General features: G+C 39.9%; 1 protein-coding gene across 3 annotated transcripts in view; it reads right to left on the bottom strand.

Moving 5' to 3' along the window:
- kcnab2a (potassium voltage-gated channel, shaker-related subfamily, beta member 2 a) overlaps positions 1 to 16822 on the bottom strand; it is an 80507-nt gene that overhangs the window by 21051 nt on the left and 42634 nt on the right. Inside the window, exon 1 of one of the 3 annotated variants that reach the window (XM_041033832.1) lies at positions 7522 to 7733. The exons of the other annotated variants lie outside the window; for them this stretch is intronic. Within the exon in view, the coding sequence (XP_040889766.1) occupies positions 7522 to 7733 (212 nt within the window). Of the gene's footprint in view, positions 1 to 7521; positions 7734 to 16822 lie in introns of those variants that run through there. 3 annotated transcript variants of the gene reach the window in all.

Raw genomic sequence — 16822 nt, 5'->3', positions numbered from 1 at the left:
ACAGGGTGATGAATGAGCAAACAAGGTCACAGAGCTGTAAAGAGAACGTGTTGAGAGATATGTTCACTGAGCTGAACTATTAATACAACTTCACCCGTGGCTTCAACTTGGGAAAAACACACACACCAAATTCCATTAGCTCGTGTTGGCTGCAGGTGGTTTCCTCCTCCATTCAGGTTTATGTAACATCCATTCCACTTTAAGGAATGGAGGGAGGGATGGAGCGACAGAGGGGAGCTTAAGATATTGGATTAAAATTGTCCTGACTAGGCAATAAGAAAGGAGGAACAGGGTGAATCACTTTGCCCTGAAAAGCTGCTCACACACATTAACAGCGACTGAAGGAACAGTTCACCTCAAATTAAAATTCCATTATTATCTGCTTCTCTGTATCATTTGAAAATTTACAGTCATACAGCATATGTTCCCTATTTATCCAATTACCTCCTATTCTCCTCAGTATTCACCTCACTGGTTGAAACATGAATGATTGTGCTCTTTGTTGTGCACATCCTCCACCGTTCCACCATGAGCCTCAATTCACTTGCTGCCAGCTGGATGACCTTTTTCAGTAACTCAAAACAAAAAGACTCAATTCCTGTTTCAAATAAAACCCAAGATAGAATTGCGTGGGTGAGTTGTGACTGGAGGTAAGCGGAAAAAAATCTTTTTCTTTTTTTTTTTTGTCGTTTAAATGTTGTCTTAAAAGAATAGCTTCACATTTTGGTAAATTTGCTAATTAAATCTGACTCTGCTTTCTTGCAGAAACCATTAACTTAGCTCAGCATGACGACTGAAAGCAACGGTGAAACAACTAGCCTAACTGTGTCCAAACTGGATAAGACTACCAGCAATGTCTGAAGTCCACTGATTAATACATTATATCCTATGTATATGTAGGTCTATGGCGTCTCCACTGATAGCCGGTTCCAGACTTTATGCTAAACTATGCTAACCAGCTGTTGGATCTAGCTTTATTAGTAATGCACATATATGAGAGTGGACTTGATCTTCTCATCTAGCTCTCGGCAAGAAAGCAGATAAACATATTTCCCAAAATGTGGAAGTATTCCTTTAAACTCAACACAGGGCTCAGTTGTACACTGTGTGCTGGTGTTCAGTATGTGACAGCAGCCTGAGAACACAATGTCAAATGTTATTTCATTCTGAGTATGGAAACAGCTTCATACATACAGCAGCCAGAAACGTAGAGCCATTGGCATTGAAGCACTTTAAGACAGTTGTCAATGGCAGTTTATTTTTTTCCCTCAAAACAGATTGTGGGCTCAGAGGGTTTTCCTGAGGCTGAATTTGTTTTTCTTCTCGGGCATTTTCAGAGGCTTGTCTGGGGATAAATCTGCCAGCGCCTACAGGGATGGAAAATCTTTTGCTATATGTTGGAGAAGAGCAAGGGAGGGACTAGAGGGACAAGAACCTGTGAGGGATTCCAAATCTTTGCAATGGTTCTTTTCCTGTATCTTCGAGCTCTAACATTGTGACGTCCATTTAAACTGAGTATCGTAGCCAAAGGATACTGACAGTGTATTCACAGATAATGCCAACAGACTGAATGTTATTTTCTAATCTTAAATTTGATGGAAAAAAAGGAGTAAATGTCTTTGAAGGTAACAAATGATCTGAACTTGATGCATTAAAAGAAGGTTGCAAACAAAAGCACAAACAGAACTGCAACAATAAATCGATTGAGAAAATTAGTCAGCAACTATTTTGAAAATCAGTTGTTTTGAGTCAGTTTTTTTTTCTTTCTTACAAAATTCTCTGTTTTTTTCTTCTTAAATTTGAATATTTTCTAGTTTTGGACTACTGGTCAGACAAACCTAGACATTTGTAGATGTCATGTTGGGCTTTGAGAAATTATGATGGATGTTTTTCACAATTTTCTGATATTTTATAGACTAAAACAAAAATTACAAAAATAAATCAACAAATCAATCAATAATGAAAATCACAAATAAGCTAATCGGGGTTAGAAACACAGAAAGCCCAAACTGTACCAACAGGCCTGTAAGTAAACTTGTTAATGAAAAGGAGATTGCATTGGGCACTGTATCAGTTTAGAGAAAACTGGCCCATCTGCCTGATTAAAAAATGAAGAGGTTAAATATTTATAATACACATGACTAAGCATGATGTTGCGGGGTAGATGGGATTTTTCCCCGCTGGCCTGTGCTCTAGTCTATTTCTTAAGTAAGCTGAGGCCTCACTTCTATTTGTGCTTCTTCTATTTTTTTTTTTTACATCACTGACTTACACATTATGTAACATTCAGTTCAAAAGCTTCTCACGCAGAAAGAAAAGCTAAATACAAATTTCTTTGTCAAAACAAGTCTGTCGATTCAGCGCTCATTTATAAAGCTGAATCTGTAAGCAGAAAAGTCTTGTGTGGCAGTTTTCAATAACCTTGTATATAGCACATGTGCACTTAAATGTCAAACTTTGGACTAAATCTATATTTTAGCAGTGTTATACTAAGCCCACCAATCATATATAACCCTTAAGGAAAATGTTATGAAATGCAAAGAGTTAAATGAAATTCCTGTACACATGCAGTATGAAACGGTACAAACTGACCAACTCCAACGCAGATACTGAGTGAATTAAGGACTTGACTCCTCTTGTCAGTGTACAACAGAATTAATAAATCTAGGCTATTTCTAGAGCATTTAAGAAAATAACATGCAGAGAGAAACGAGTGGTGCTAAGACACACACACACACACACAGAGGCTCTAATTAAACTCTATCAGTGAGGCAAAGAAAGAACAGCTGTCTTCGTATTCTCCTTCAACATAACACAAGTGTGTCTCTCACATGCAGACACGCTTATAGACACATAGGCAAGATGCTCCACAACAACCCCCCATCTCACTCGCTCTCGTATACACAAACACAGACAAAACCTTGGTGCATACAGTGAAAGACAAGCCTACATCAATAAATGAACCATCCCACCGTTTGGCAATTTCTCTCCACATGCCCAGAGCAAACAGATGGCAAATGTTCTGTGCACATTTAAGATGGTACCTTAAGTGGCTACTGTGGCTTGAAATCTCTGCTGTGGATGAGTCTTAGTATTTACATCAGAGTGGCCAAACGAGTGCTGCTGTATGTGCGTTCTGTTCAACTACCATGGTCTATTTATGATTCATGTTTCAAGGGGGAGTGCAGGCTGTGGAAAGCTGGCTCCCTGATGAAGAGAGCCCTCAGAATGCAGGAAAACGTCCCAGCATGCACCCACTCTCATGACGCCCCAAATCTCACACCCACAGCTTTTGTCACCCAAGCCTGAGTGATACATGCTTTTGCATTTGTGTAAGAAAATACTGGAAAATCGATGCTCAGTTTCATCCTTCTTAAAAATTCCCTCAGACGGGAAAAACATATTCCGACCGTCAAGCACCATCAATTCGGTTTTCGTCCCGAAACAAGGAAACAGGAAACAACACAGGCTAACATTAAACCTGTACACTGTTAATTAATGTGTAAGTGTTGCAAGTTTAATTTGTAAATCTTTGACACTCTCCTCAAGCTTCTCTCATTGTTATTTCTGCCATCTGTTACATCACCCAACTTCAAGGTGCACTACACAAAGACAACTGGGGGTGGGGGGGGGGGGGGTTATTTAAGTTGTGTATTATCTCAGTCATTGATAATGATACATCACAACCTCACACAACACTGTGGTGGGATTTAAATGCCATCCACTTATACAACACTGCCAGTAGCTATTTACTGGGACTGTGACTCACTGTCAACTCTACAACCAAAAGTGGACCTCCAGAGATGTGAGGAATCCTACTGACAGTCTGGGCTAAGACGAGTTACTTGTAGATTTACGCTAGGGGAGGAGGTGAGTCAACTCTGATTTACACGGCCACTGCAGTAAACGATACTGAGTGCAACCAAGCAGATTTTTTTTTTTGTAGCTGATACAACGTGTAGCAAAGAACATTGCAGTGCTTTGACCAAAAAAAAAATCTCAAACACAAATGTCTTCCACAGCAGTTTGTGGAGGGCTTTAGTCTGCACGAAGCACAAAAAAATGGCATACCAACTGAAATGTGATATGTATTCAAACTTATTCACCTCAGCGTTACTTTGCAGCAGTTCATTTGCTACGCTTGAGCAAAGTAAATGGGAATAATTCCCTCAAGACCCTCCCTGGGTTTGGTAGTTTGAGAGAAGAGTTTATAACGGACTGTGAAAAGCAGGGGTCTTATAGGATTGACTCCCCACCTGCGCTGCCTTCCCAATCTCACAGATATTCTTCAATTCCTTGAGCAAGACTACTTTACATAATCATAGGCCATTTTGTGTGCATCATTAATTCAGTCCTGACTGAAGCCATTTAATCATTCCTTGGAGGAGGTGCGGGTTCTCACAGTCGAACTTGATGATTTTAACCAGTCAGGCCATGCAGACCCAGGGTCACATTACAGAACAGCTCAGTCTGCGGCGAGGCAGCCCACTAGAACTGCCGCAATCCCTCTGCACCTCGAAAAGACGTTCACTTTGATGGTTTCCTTGGCCTTGTGGGTGAGGTCACTTTTAGCCTAACATGTATCCACACCAATAGATGTAAACTGACAGTCTTGATTCAATCTCTCCATTCAAGGAAAAAGAGAAGACTATATGCAAATGAGGCTGATCTGAATTTCACACTGCTATTCTGCACCGTGGATAATCGTGGAAAGTTTTGTAGGGTGGATTGGATAAGACAGCCTTCACTGTATTCTTTTGGGGCACAGTTATAAAACCACAAACCACTTCAATTGTCAACAAAGCAAAATGAAACATTCAAACAGAATTTAACAGAGAAAAAAAAAATTCTTGTGTTCAGGGATTAGAAGAGAAATACACGGCCATGTTAAAGGGCTGGCAAGATTCAACTCCAAGAGGCACATCTGAAAAACACTGACATGAACACAGATCACTCCAGCCTACTTCCTCTTGGGCATAGCGTCTACGCCAACATTAACCTTAGCACTCTCCCTTTCTCTCTTTCACTCTCTCCTTCCTTCCCTTTCATTCTTATTCTTAAAAACCACAAACAGTACGTTGTGCCCTCAGTGCATGAATCTCTGAGGCCTCATGCTGCATTTAGAGCTGCATTACCTTCAGTTTACATCAGATACAAGCCTGGTTCACAAACACAGAGCCCGCTATGTACTTTGGACTACACAGCAGAAGCAAAGAACACAAACAGCCGCTGGCGTCCGAGCTGAAAATGATTTTACTCATTCAATATCATTAGCTTCAATAATGACAGTGTGCCAACATGGCGAGCCTGCCGCTAGCAAATCAGATGCAAAGGATTGTGATGTGAGAGACAAGAGCAATGAAGATGGGTCATGTGTTTCCTTAAATCAAGCCCAGTGTTAATTTCTCAGTCTAAAAAAGAAAAAGAAAAATCATTCTATTGTAAAGACACAACGTCACCTTGCACTTGTCTCTTCTTTAGGTTTAGGGCTTGAAAGGATAAACTGCTGATTTAAAAATTAGCAGTCAGTTAATCCAGTCATTTACCACTTGAATGACAATCCCATAAAGATCATAATACAAATACCAAATGAAAAATTTTGTCCTTCTGATTATAATGTAATGGTGAAAAAGTAGAATATATAAACAATAAAGCCATAAAACAAGAAAACAGCTTACAAGCGCTTGATTACGGCTCTTCATTAGTCTCTGATAAACTGATAATGCTGCCAAAGCAAATATGAGTACATCCCACTCCAAAAAGTCTGCTCAGTCGTATTCATTTTCCATCACAATGACTAGCAGCGCCTTTTAGTAAAGAGACGGTATACCATGGTAACACTGCTACTCAAATCAAGGCTGCAAACAATGATGAATGTTACAATGGTAATCAATATTTTCATACAACACAAGATGAAGTTGCTGGCTGGAGCATGATTGAAAACTTACTGTAAATATTTATACTGTAATGCTTGCGACTTTGTTTTGGGGAAGGACATGTTCTTTTAAATTAATATTTCATGCCATACAATTATCTTTAGTGAGAAGTTGAGGGAATATATACGGACAGCAGGTTATTATTGCAAAATAGCATAACCCTGACAGACTAAATAAAGTCTGCACTGCAAAGCAGATACATTGCGTTAATAGCGAGCTTGCTGCAGATCATAATGTTACTACCTTACCATGCTGCAAATTATGTTTTTTTATTTCCTCACTGATACTACCTATATATTTGTTGTGCTCCACTACCGTTCAATTTGGCATTCACTCCTCTACCCACAGCACCTCAATATGCTTAAAAGATACTTCATAATCGTTCTTTGCTCTTTTTTCAGCCCTTATATAAAAGCCTGAGTAATTTGAATAATTCGCCACACGAATAGAAGACATTTGCATTTTGTTACAAATATTCTTCTGGATGTAAACCTCTGCTTTAATGTTAAATATGGGGTATGTTAGATAAAACATCATTAGTCATTAGTCTTCATGTCCCTTGGGGTGTCTGCACACAAACAGGCGATATAATTTTCCTTAAATAAAATAAAAAACCTTTTATCCACCCTGGCAGGATGAAAGCAGCAGAGTTGTAATCGAGCAGTAATCAGTAATCAGCTGATTGAAGGGGTGGGATAAATATTCAATGCACCATCACGTCAATGTACAATGTCATGGACAAAAGCTATCATTATGCAAAGTGTCAATGTTTGTTCTCATTCCACTTAAAGAGGCTCTTTAATATGACAAAAAGATGACTCTAATAGTGACAACTGACTTATAAAGCTTTCGGCTTAGTGACTGATCTGACTATTTCTGCTATATGTTTAACAAATATCTACAATGATAATAATCAACACAAACCCACACTATAAGAAATTCAAGAGTAAGACCAATGTAAACAGAAAAAAATGTGGTTTTGTGAGAACACTGTTCTTTCCCTTAGAAGACTAATATAAGAAAATGCAAATTAGTTGTTTTAAAGATGAACAAATGCAGCTTCCTGTACTTTGTTTGTATTGCTTGTTTATATCACCCCTGCACAGAACAGAAAAAGATCAACTGCCACTAACTCATTTCAAATTATATGCCAACCACTTAGTCATTTCCCTTAAATACAAAGACTAGATGTAATTACAAACTGAAAAGCTTTATTTGAGAGACCTAGCTGTTTTTGAGATCCAACTTGAGATAGATAAATAAAAGTTTGGGGACATGTGTTAATTAGTTACTGTCATGATGAAGCACTTCTGTTAACTGTCATCAATCTTAAACAGGTGCAGTTTGGCACTTTTGACAGGAAGGAGTGAGGAAGACAAACTGACACACAATAGTGTATGACAAAGTGGAAAAACAGGCTGTCTTCTCTCTGATATATTGTACCATGAGCCAAAGTATTTGATGGTCATCAGTTAAAATATAGTATAACATGATGGGGTAAATTCTCCCATTCAAGATTCCTTGAAAAGCTTTATATGATGGGCCAAATTTATAGTTACCGATTAACATTTCTTAAGTGCCCTACCTATACTTCATGCCAGTCTTCATGCTTTGCTCACTGGAGGAAGGCACACTCTGAACAGAGAGTTGCCCAAGACTGCGAGCCACCATTGCCACTGCTCTGAACTTGCTGCGAGTGCCTGTGTTGGGGCTGTTAGCATTCTGTCGGTTAAGCCGGTCCTCCGTGTTGCGGCTCACCCCTCCACGATGGTCCGTACACACTAATGACACCTGCATCCTGGATTTTGATTGTCTGTCCCAATGGCAGATATTCCCAGAGGTGGAAAGTCTGTGGATCCAGTGAAGTGCGTTAGACTGTTCAGTCTGTAGGATGCAATTACTCCGAATCCAGCCTCAAGAACTGTGCCTCTGACAGAAATCACTGCCCAGTCACTAAAGTGACGGACCAGCTCACAATGTTCAGTAGAAAAAAAAAGGAGGGCAGAGGGGTGGGAGGGAAGATCAGAATGTATTTCAACACTGAAGTACTGTTGATCAGGTGAAAACAAAATCCTCTCTGAAGAGGTCCAAATCCAACCACAACATTACAGCATATCTGCATCAGCTGGTGTGAGAAACAAATTTGCAATCACTGCAGACTTAAAATACATAAAACGCAGTTCCAATACAATGCAGTGAGTAAAAAAAAAAAAAAAAAAAAATCAAAATCCTCTACAAACCAGAGTCCAAAAAAACAGGGTTTGTGTGAATTTCCCTTCGCAAGTTTTTCCTTGATTCATCCGGGTGTCCTCCTCTTGCTTTATCTATTAATCAGAGGCTGACAGGCAGATTTAGAGTCTTGCAAATTCCTTTTAAAGCTGAGCTCAGTGCAAGAGATAACACCTCTTGCTTCCCAGCTTTAAGAGTGGAAACGCATAGATCCACACAAAGAGATGGAGAGAATAAAACCCGACAGACAGTTCCAGGAGGTTTTCATCTCCTCCTCTGAGCCCACCTTGACAGTTGCGCTGGCTACTGAATATTCTACTGAGTACTACTGCATGTTAGCAAAAGGGCAACCTCATATTCACTCTCCAGCTCTGACTGTTGCCTGGATTAAACTTACATCTGTATGCCTTGTGCTCAGCATAAAGCGGCACAGTGCACACAGGCATGAGATGGGAGGAGAGAGAGAGGGAGGGAATGTGGTGGGAGGGATATGAAGAGAAGCCATGAGGAGGAATATTCAGAGAGCTACAGCAGCGTGAGAGAGCAAGGCATTGAAATCTGTTGTGTTTACAGCAGCTCTCTTAAGAAAAGGGTAGTGCATTTTTTGTGTTGTTCTTTGTACTTCTGTTACCCTGCAGTGTGGTTTAATATAGTTTATTCTGTCAGGAGAAAAGGGGGAAGCTGCATGCTCACTGGCCACGACTTCACAATAGCCTATGGCCCCAGAAAAGGGGACTCTCACGTGGGTCTGTTCAACTGCCCATGAAATATTCATTATGTAACTTAATCTGTGACAATATATGTCAAAGATGGGGGGAGGTCACAGACATATCTGAGATGCTGTGCCTTGTTTATATAAACTAAATTATTGTAAGTGATTAAAAGAAATTATTTAATCTTGCATATTCGTCAACCAAGCAAAATCTGTTTGATTAAGAAAGAAAGAGTAAAAGTAGCAGGCTGATGCTTGAATAGCCAGCTACAGTATAACATCTGTTATTATTGGCTATTAGAAACTGATCTGATGAATAATAAAAGCCTTCTTAGGTGAGCTGAGTAGATGCAGGTAAGAGTGAATAGTAAAAAGATGATAATGGTTGGAGGTTGAAAGTAAACACCACAGTAATTGGACTCAATGCAACAGTGGCTACAGATTAAAGAGACAGTAGATGAGACACCCGCTCCCAGTAATATAATACTGAAGCTTATCTGAGTGGACCAGCTAGTGTGCCAAGGAGATAATTAAAACAGATGCCATCAGGAGCAGACATGTATAGTAAAGAAGTCGAAGAAGCGACCTCCATCAAAGGAAACCAGCAAACAAGCTGTTGCTAACTGACAGCCCTATTCTTGGAGCTATGACCTTTTGGTCTCCTGGACCTGAATAGAACCCTGAGGGGAAAGGTGATTTAATTCAACCGAAATCTGATTTAAATTTCACACTGTGTGCTCTCTGCACACAGTGTGAAATCAAGAGAGCCTTTCAAATGCTCCTTCTCAACAAAAACAGAGTGAGGAGTTTAGAAGGGATGCCACCAACATTACACTGGATGCATGTTTGCATTAATCTCAACAGCAGCAGCAGCAGCAGAAACATAGCGGCAAAATCAGTGGACTCTTATTTGCAGGGTTATGTCCTGCACTTTGGGTCAGGCTGGTGGAGAACAGAGTTGGGGCTGATGCCATTCCTTCTGCCATCTCTGTTTGCTCATCTTGACAGAGTCTCTTTACGACGGGGTACATTTCATACACTTGCCACCACTGCCATGGAAACATGATGCCACAATTCACTCCCCTGTGCTCTAGGGCCCCCCAGGAGTCGTGACATGGGGAAGGTACTGAGAAGTGGGAGAGGCCAGGGACAGGAGCTCAGGCTGCACAGATACAGTGTCAGTCTTGTGATCCACGCTAAGCCTACATAACAAGACTGACAAAAATCCAGCAGCCCCAGCTAGATATGGAAACATCCAGCCTAAGGCATGCCTATTAATATTCAAGTATTCTGGTCTTAATTCTGGTCTTATTAAAACATATGCAGCATATCTTTGGGGCTTTTACTACCCTGCCATGGCTTTTCATGGCTACTGAAACCATGTGACGACTGATGTCTTGTCATTACCACACCATATAACTCCTTTGTTGACCCTTGATTTATCTGCGTCTGAAAAATCTACACATTTATTGACTGGTGTGCAATGCAAGGTACAGTAATCAATATAAGTATGCATCATCTGACAGACTAGTGATCCATCACCTAAATGAATCAATGACCATTTTTCACATATTGCTCCTTCTGGCATTTTGTCCAGTGGACTGAATCCCACCACCAGATGCAAACCACGCAGCAGCAGTCTATAATTAATTTTTATTCACTTTAACAGTCCTGTGAAAACATCTAAAATAAAAATTACACAACAAAACATGCACTGACGGCTTGCAATTAGTAAACACACTAGGAGCTATAAATTGCTACAAAAATATGCCAAGCAGAGTGAGCAACAAATATGCTCAATCCAATAACCCATGCCTGTCACACTTACTATGATTTAATAATTCAAAACAGGCACATCTGCCAACTTTCTTCAGACTTGACACCATGCGTTTCATTCCCTTTGACTATATCTGGAAAATAAAAAATAAGGACCAAAAGAACAGATAAAGAAGAGAGGACCATTAAAGATGACAGACACCTCATCACTGCACAATGACATGTATGTAAAAAAAAAAAAAAAAAAAAAAAAATCAGCAGGCGTTACTATGAGTGTGCCTGACAGAGACAGACACTTTAAGGGTCTACACCTACTGCTGTCAACAGAAAAGACGATTAGCGAAACCTTCTACATCTCTTTTGTTCAAAACCTGCAACCTTGTTCCACATGTACCCACTTAACATGTAACACCCCTGCAGTGCAGTCATGACATTGCTGAAGGGGAGGTGTTTCATCTGCATGCCACTCATGCCCCATTAACTATCTCTGTGTTTTTGTCATTACTGAAGTTTTAACTTGCATGCCACATCAAATTGCACCGCAAAGGACACACTGCCTCCTGGCCTGCTAGTGAACCCAGAGTCAAAGTCAGTCTGAACAAATGCTGACACACTTTTAACAATTCTTCTCTCAACACGATCATTGGAATAATACTGGCCTGAACTATGAGCTGCTTTGTGTTCATTCATCAGAGTCTGTTGGAACAAATTTGGAATAAACTCCCATTCATTCTTAGTCACAAGATAAATCAGTTATAAAGGATGCTGAACTAAAAATAAGAAACCGCGATCTTTACATAATGCCTTAGTGTGCTGCTATTAAATTGCTAATTAGTGAGATTGTGTTTAGGGTGCACGCAGAAGGGTGACTCAGAATTTGCTCAAGCCAATGCACGACTGTTCTCTTGTGATAAAAAAGTAATTTTTGCATCAATGCAGAGGGAAACAATCAAACAAGACCTGAAAACCAAATCCTATCAGTTCCCATTGTTAGTGTAGGACTCAGTAGCTGGTTGTTAGATAGCAGTGCTGAGCAAATCTCGGTGTAAAGAAAAGAAATCCATCTCCTCCCACTCCACATATTATCTCAATGTCCTCCCTTGTGTCGTGGCCTTCCCCTCCTTGCTTTGATTAAGTGCCTGATTTGTGGTTAACCAAAAATCTACTGAGCTGCTAAAATCCCTCTCAGACGCTCAATCACTGTGAGTGAATGCAGAGCACTGATAGGGCCCTGCACTTCATTCAATGTGCGGGGGAGGAAGAGGAGATGTAGATATACAGCCAAATATGTGTGTTTCACTGATCACGACTACAGCGGAGTAAAATTCACCAATACCACCTCTCCAGGAGTGAGCAGACAGAAAAGGAAAATAATAGACTTGAGGACAACAATATTAAGATTCTGATTCACCATGTAGCCCAACAGCTGTACTGTGAACAAAAGCAAACAGCTGTAAAAATAAGCTGTGGAAACGTAACACACTTAATCCTACTTCCCTTATTAACAGTAGCAGAAAAGAAAACTGCAGAACTTACACACACAGAAACACACATACACACAATTAAAATTATTGGTTTTGTTCTGTCCGTCCTTTCAGCCCTGATCGGGACGAGGCTTTGGCAATCAATGATGCCATACCATAATGAAGCCTCCAGAGTCCACCCTGGCTGTACAGGAGTTTCAGCTCAGACAACTGACCTCTCCCAAACTACAGCTCACATACTGCATCTAGGGAGCACAGTGGCAGAGGGGAAGACAAATACTCTGATCGACAGAGCGTTAGAAACTCCTCTGACCACAGAGGTACTGTGGTGTACTGTCATGAGCAGTGATCCTTCATCACAACGGCAGCATTAGCTCTAAAAATAGGCACTAGCTCGCTGAATAAATTGTACACAGTAAGTCTAGACAAAATACAAAGAAAGCCTTTAACTTACTAAAAGGGGAAAAGGACTCCCAGATTTGACATTCGTCACCACAGTGAACGTCTCATGTGGTCTTTCACTAATTTGTTCTCAGGGGCAGTTTGGGTGCCTCCATCGAGCTGGGATTGGCACATGAACTGGCATCCAGAGTTGCCGCAGGGTGATCTGACCTGATCTGTCCAAGCTAGTTTAGCAAGCACTGGCTTTCTGCAGCCCTCTGTAGGGACTACTGCAGAGATGCTCTGAAAAGAATTCCTTTGAATTTGGCAATTAAACTGGGGTAATAGAATTTAAAGCAAAGATTCCTTCAAGCTAGATAAACAGAACAACCTATACTCTATGAATATTATGTTACAGATAGTTGAGCTACTTAATTTCACTTTAACTCAGCCTTCGTCTCTACATTTCTTAGTGTACACTTGAGAAAACTTTTTCTGGCGTATTGGAACAGGACAAGTACATTTGCGGCAGACTGTGATTGTTAGTATAGTGTATACCGATGCAGACAGAATGACCACAGTTGTATCATGTGTAATTGCTGGCCAGCTGTCCAACGGAGGTTTAAGTTCCACTTACTGAGGTTTTAATTGAACAGCATTTGTGAGGATTTGAGTAACCCAGTGAAAAGGATAGCATCCCTGAGATGGGGGCTGGGGAGGCAGAGGAGAGTGTGTGTGTGCGTGTGTGTGTGAGTGGGTGAACGGGCTTAAGAGAGTTAATGGAAAGCGATGTGAGGTCAGACAGATTGAAGTGTTGATCGACAGATGTGGTAATGCTTTTCTAGCAGCTTAATGCATCTTGAGGCTGTGTCCAAACATTTCTAATGGCTGACTGTTTCATCATTGTAATGAGGATGTAATTAACTGAGGCAAAAAAATATCTTGGAATATTGTTGTTTACTGGTTATCTTAGCATTTACGTAGTTTAGTAAAATAAGAACTTATTGCTGATCTGAATTATCTCAGATGAGACACTGGAGGTTTTAAAAAGCTTTTGTATATATACAAATTAAGCAGAAATAAGGTTAAGCTAAAGCTAAATACTGATTATTCTGGGAATCCCTGAGAAAAGAGAATAGTGAATAGAGACACAGGTCGCATCTGTGAGCAACGAATGCTGCAATTCTTAATTCTCCAGTGAACATGACAGATTCCCTGCAGACAGCAGGGCTCAGGAGGAGTTGTCATCTCAGCTGTCCCCACTGATGCATCTAACAGAGCAGGAGAGCTGAGACAATCAAAAAATAGAGGACAGGGAACCCCTGTTCTTATGTAATATGAAAGTCATAATGATGCCTTTTGGCTTTAGCTAAAGACTAAATAAATATAAAAAATAATAAGAAAAAAATACACAGCATATTTGCAATGTTTAGCCAGATAAAAGTACAAGAAAAAAAGGTGCTTCAGATGCAGTATGTGATGAAATACATGCACAGTATGACTTTATGTGAATATGTTGACCATGTTGACAAAACAGCAGTGATCTAACAGCAATGTAGGGATGTCAGCATCACAGTTTGTAAAACAAGGTGCACTTAAACTAAACAGGGCTGAGTTAAGGAGAACGCTCACTAATCTGAAGAAAGAGAGAGTGAGTGGAGGGAGCGGAATAATCTGTCCTGTTCAACGGAGGATGCTCCCGCCTGCCTGTCTGCATTTGTCATACCTAAGGGAATGTTCACCCAGAGATGTGTTGCTAAGCAGAAATGCTTTAAACTGCACGCATTTCAGTGGTAAGATGCAGCTGCTTGCGGCCTGGCATCCTGTGTCCAGACTGTTTTAAGAAACATGAGTTCAAATACTGGAGAAGAGACTTGGTCTGGAACCGTAAGCCTTAAAAATGTCAAAAAAAATCATTATTTAAAACCTCTAGAGCTTCTAGAGTCGGATTTAATCAAGCTAAGCAGCACTGAAAATGTTCTTGGGGTCAAAGAAACTTTACTTAGGCTGCCAATTAACAACGTTTTGTACTTTTATTGATCTTTAATGTGTCTTTGACAGAATCAATCACGTCAACATTTTTTTTGTACAGAACGACACAGTGGGCTGGTATTTCTGCCCTGGACTGTCTCTCTTCCAATTTGTCTGATATTAAATTCTTTGTTCCCCTTGCGGATTTTATTTAATCAATTTCTGAAATCAAAAGTGGTGACAGCGATTGATTCTGCGACCTGTTTTGTCATGACTACCTTTATAATGTATCATTTGCTAACACAACATTCGTAGGAATTATGCTCTTGGTCTACAAATGAGAGAAACACTTTCAGTCAGATCTAACAGTTTTATCAAGTTGCTATATAACATACTGTAGCTCCTGTTTCACAGTAACGTGATCCATTTCAGCCTTCAACCATTGTTTGGAGAAAAACGCTTTTAACTAAGTAACATCATTTATCTAAGTTGGCTAAAAGTGGTTTCATAGAAGAAGCAGCATCATTTATATAACAGAAAGCTTGTGGACTGAGTCTTCTTGTGGTTCAAAAAGCGCAACAGATTGGTGAGTCTCTTTTAAGGAAACAATATAGCTGGTTGTGATGTGTTATTCTCATACAGGTTGCTCCATAGCAACAAGCTAGATACTGCAAAATACGAGTGCAAACCCTGACAGAAAATGAACAGTTTTCACTCTCCCTGTGATGCTTTCTGTAACCACTTTTTAAAACGGTGGTTTGAAATCTCCAATTAGCCAGACATAGACGGGGGATGTAAGCAATTCAATAATTTTTTGTATGAATTTGTATATTCATTCATATTTTTCATTAATATACCATTTTATTTTATTTTATTTTGTTTTCCTGTCTGTAAGGTAGAACAAGAATTACTGGCTCGTCTGGTTGCACCTGTCCTGTTCGACAATGCTATACTAACAAAGTGACCTCAGATAATATCACAAAATTTACTGAGATACAGTTTACAATATAGAACAGATTGTAATTGAGCAATTGATTGGAAATGTAATCAGAAGCACTTTTTGAAAATCTATGTGCACTGTGATACGGGCATAGCTCTGGCAGCCAACGACTGTATAAACTGAAGGACCCATTTCCTTAAAGAAAATGCCATTTGTGCATCACATAAGCACTAAATAAATGGGTTAAAGCTAGCTTAGGAAAACAGACTGTTCCCTTTTTATTCTCAGCTGCTGATTCTGTGATCCTGAATGGCCTCTACCTGTAAAACATATAGAAACAAGGCAGCTCTATAATGTGGTAAGACTGCTAATAATAAATCCCTGACCTTGTAATTCTGAGAGATCAAACCAGCTCCAACCTTTTGCCTGGGCGTCCTGCCTGAAGTCACAGTCTACACCAACGGCATGACCTGACACCTTAAAATAACAAAGGAAGCTAACTACAGAACTCTGTAGATCATAATATGCACAAATGCTGAATATAACCCGCAGAAGCCATGGAGCAAAATAGAAAGAAGAAAAGTGTTTGTATGGTAAGAAATTAAGTTAAAACTGACGTTTTGGAGGGATTGATCCAGCCTGAGTGTTGTGTATTCTCAGTGATAATACTAATATAAGGACCATAAAAGGATCAGACGGATCAACAAGGCAGAAAAGAATGATAAGCCATCAGCCGATACTATGGTGCTATAAGAAATGTGAAAAGCCAGGAGTGAGTTTCCTCTCAAAGCACAACTTAACCATTATTTGTGTTTTATACTTACAGCAACACCTGCACGTCACTGAACAGAAAATTTCCCTCTGCATTAAATTTGCAAGCGTTCCCACGAAACCACAGAAATGTACTAAAAGCTTTGGTGAACTTTCCTTCATCATAATGATAACCTTAATCTTGTGAATGAGAAACACTTTGGCTAAGTATTCCCTGACCGCATCTAACACAGGAACTTAAAAATAGAAGTGTAACACTTTACTGCATGTTAAGGTTTATATCTATCATTTTTTTTGGCCTAAAGACCTACTGTAATTTATTATTAAAACACCACAAGAGACAAACAAAAATAAATTCAAGCAGGACTTCTGCCAAGTTTAATACTGATGCAGCATATTCTGATGTTTAATGAGAAGTCCAAGAGGGAGAGGGAAAGCAACAGAAAAGTACTTGGAGAAGTTTCAAACAAACAAAACTTTACATTATTCCGAGATGGAAGTTGACAGTTTAGGAAATATGTGCTGAATGTTAAGCAACAACTATTATGGGATGCAAAGAGACAACAGTACAATTCTAAGGCCTGAGTGTCTACAAGGCTGAGGGCAGTGGAGAGAGCCTCCT

This window comes from Toxotes jaculatrix, chromosome 3 (genome assembly GCF_017976425.1).
Source record: "Toxotes jaculatrix isolate fToxJac2 chromosome 3, fToxJac2.pri, whole genome shotgun sequence".
Classification (NCBI taxonomy): domain Eukaryota; kingdom Metazoa; phylum Chordata; class Actinopteri; family Toxotidae; genus Toxotes; species Toxotes jaculatrix.
This window is presented reverse-complemented; position numbering and strand designations above follow the sequence as displayed.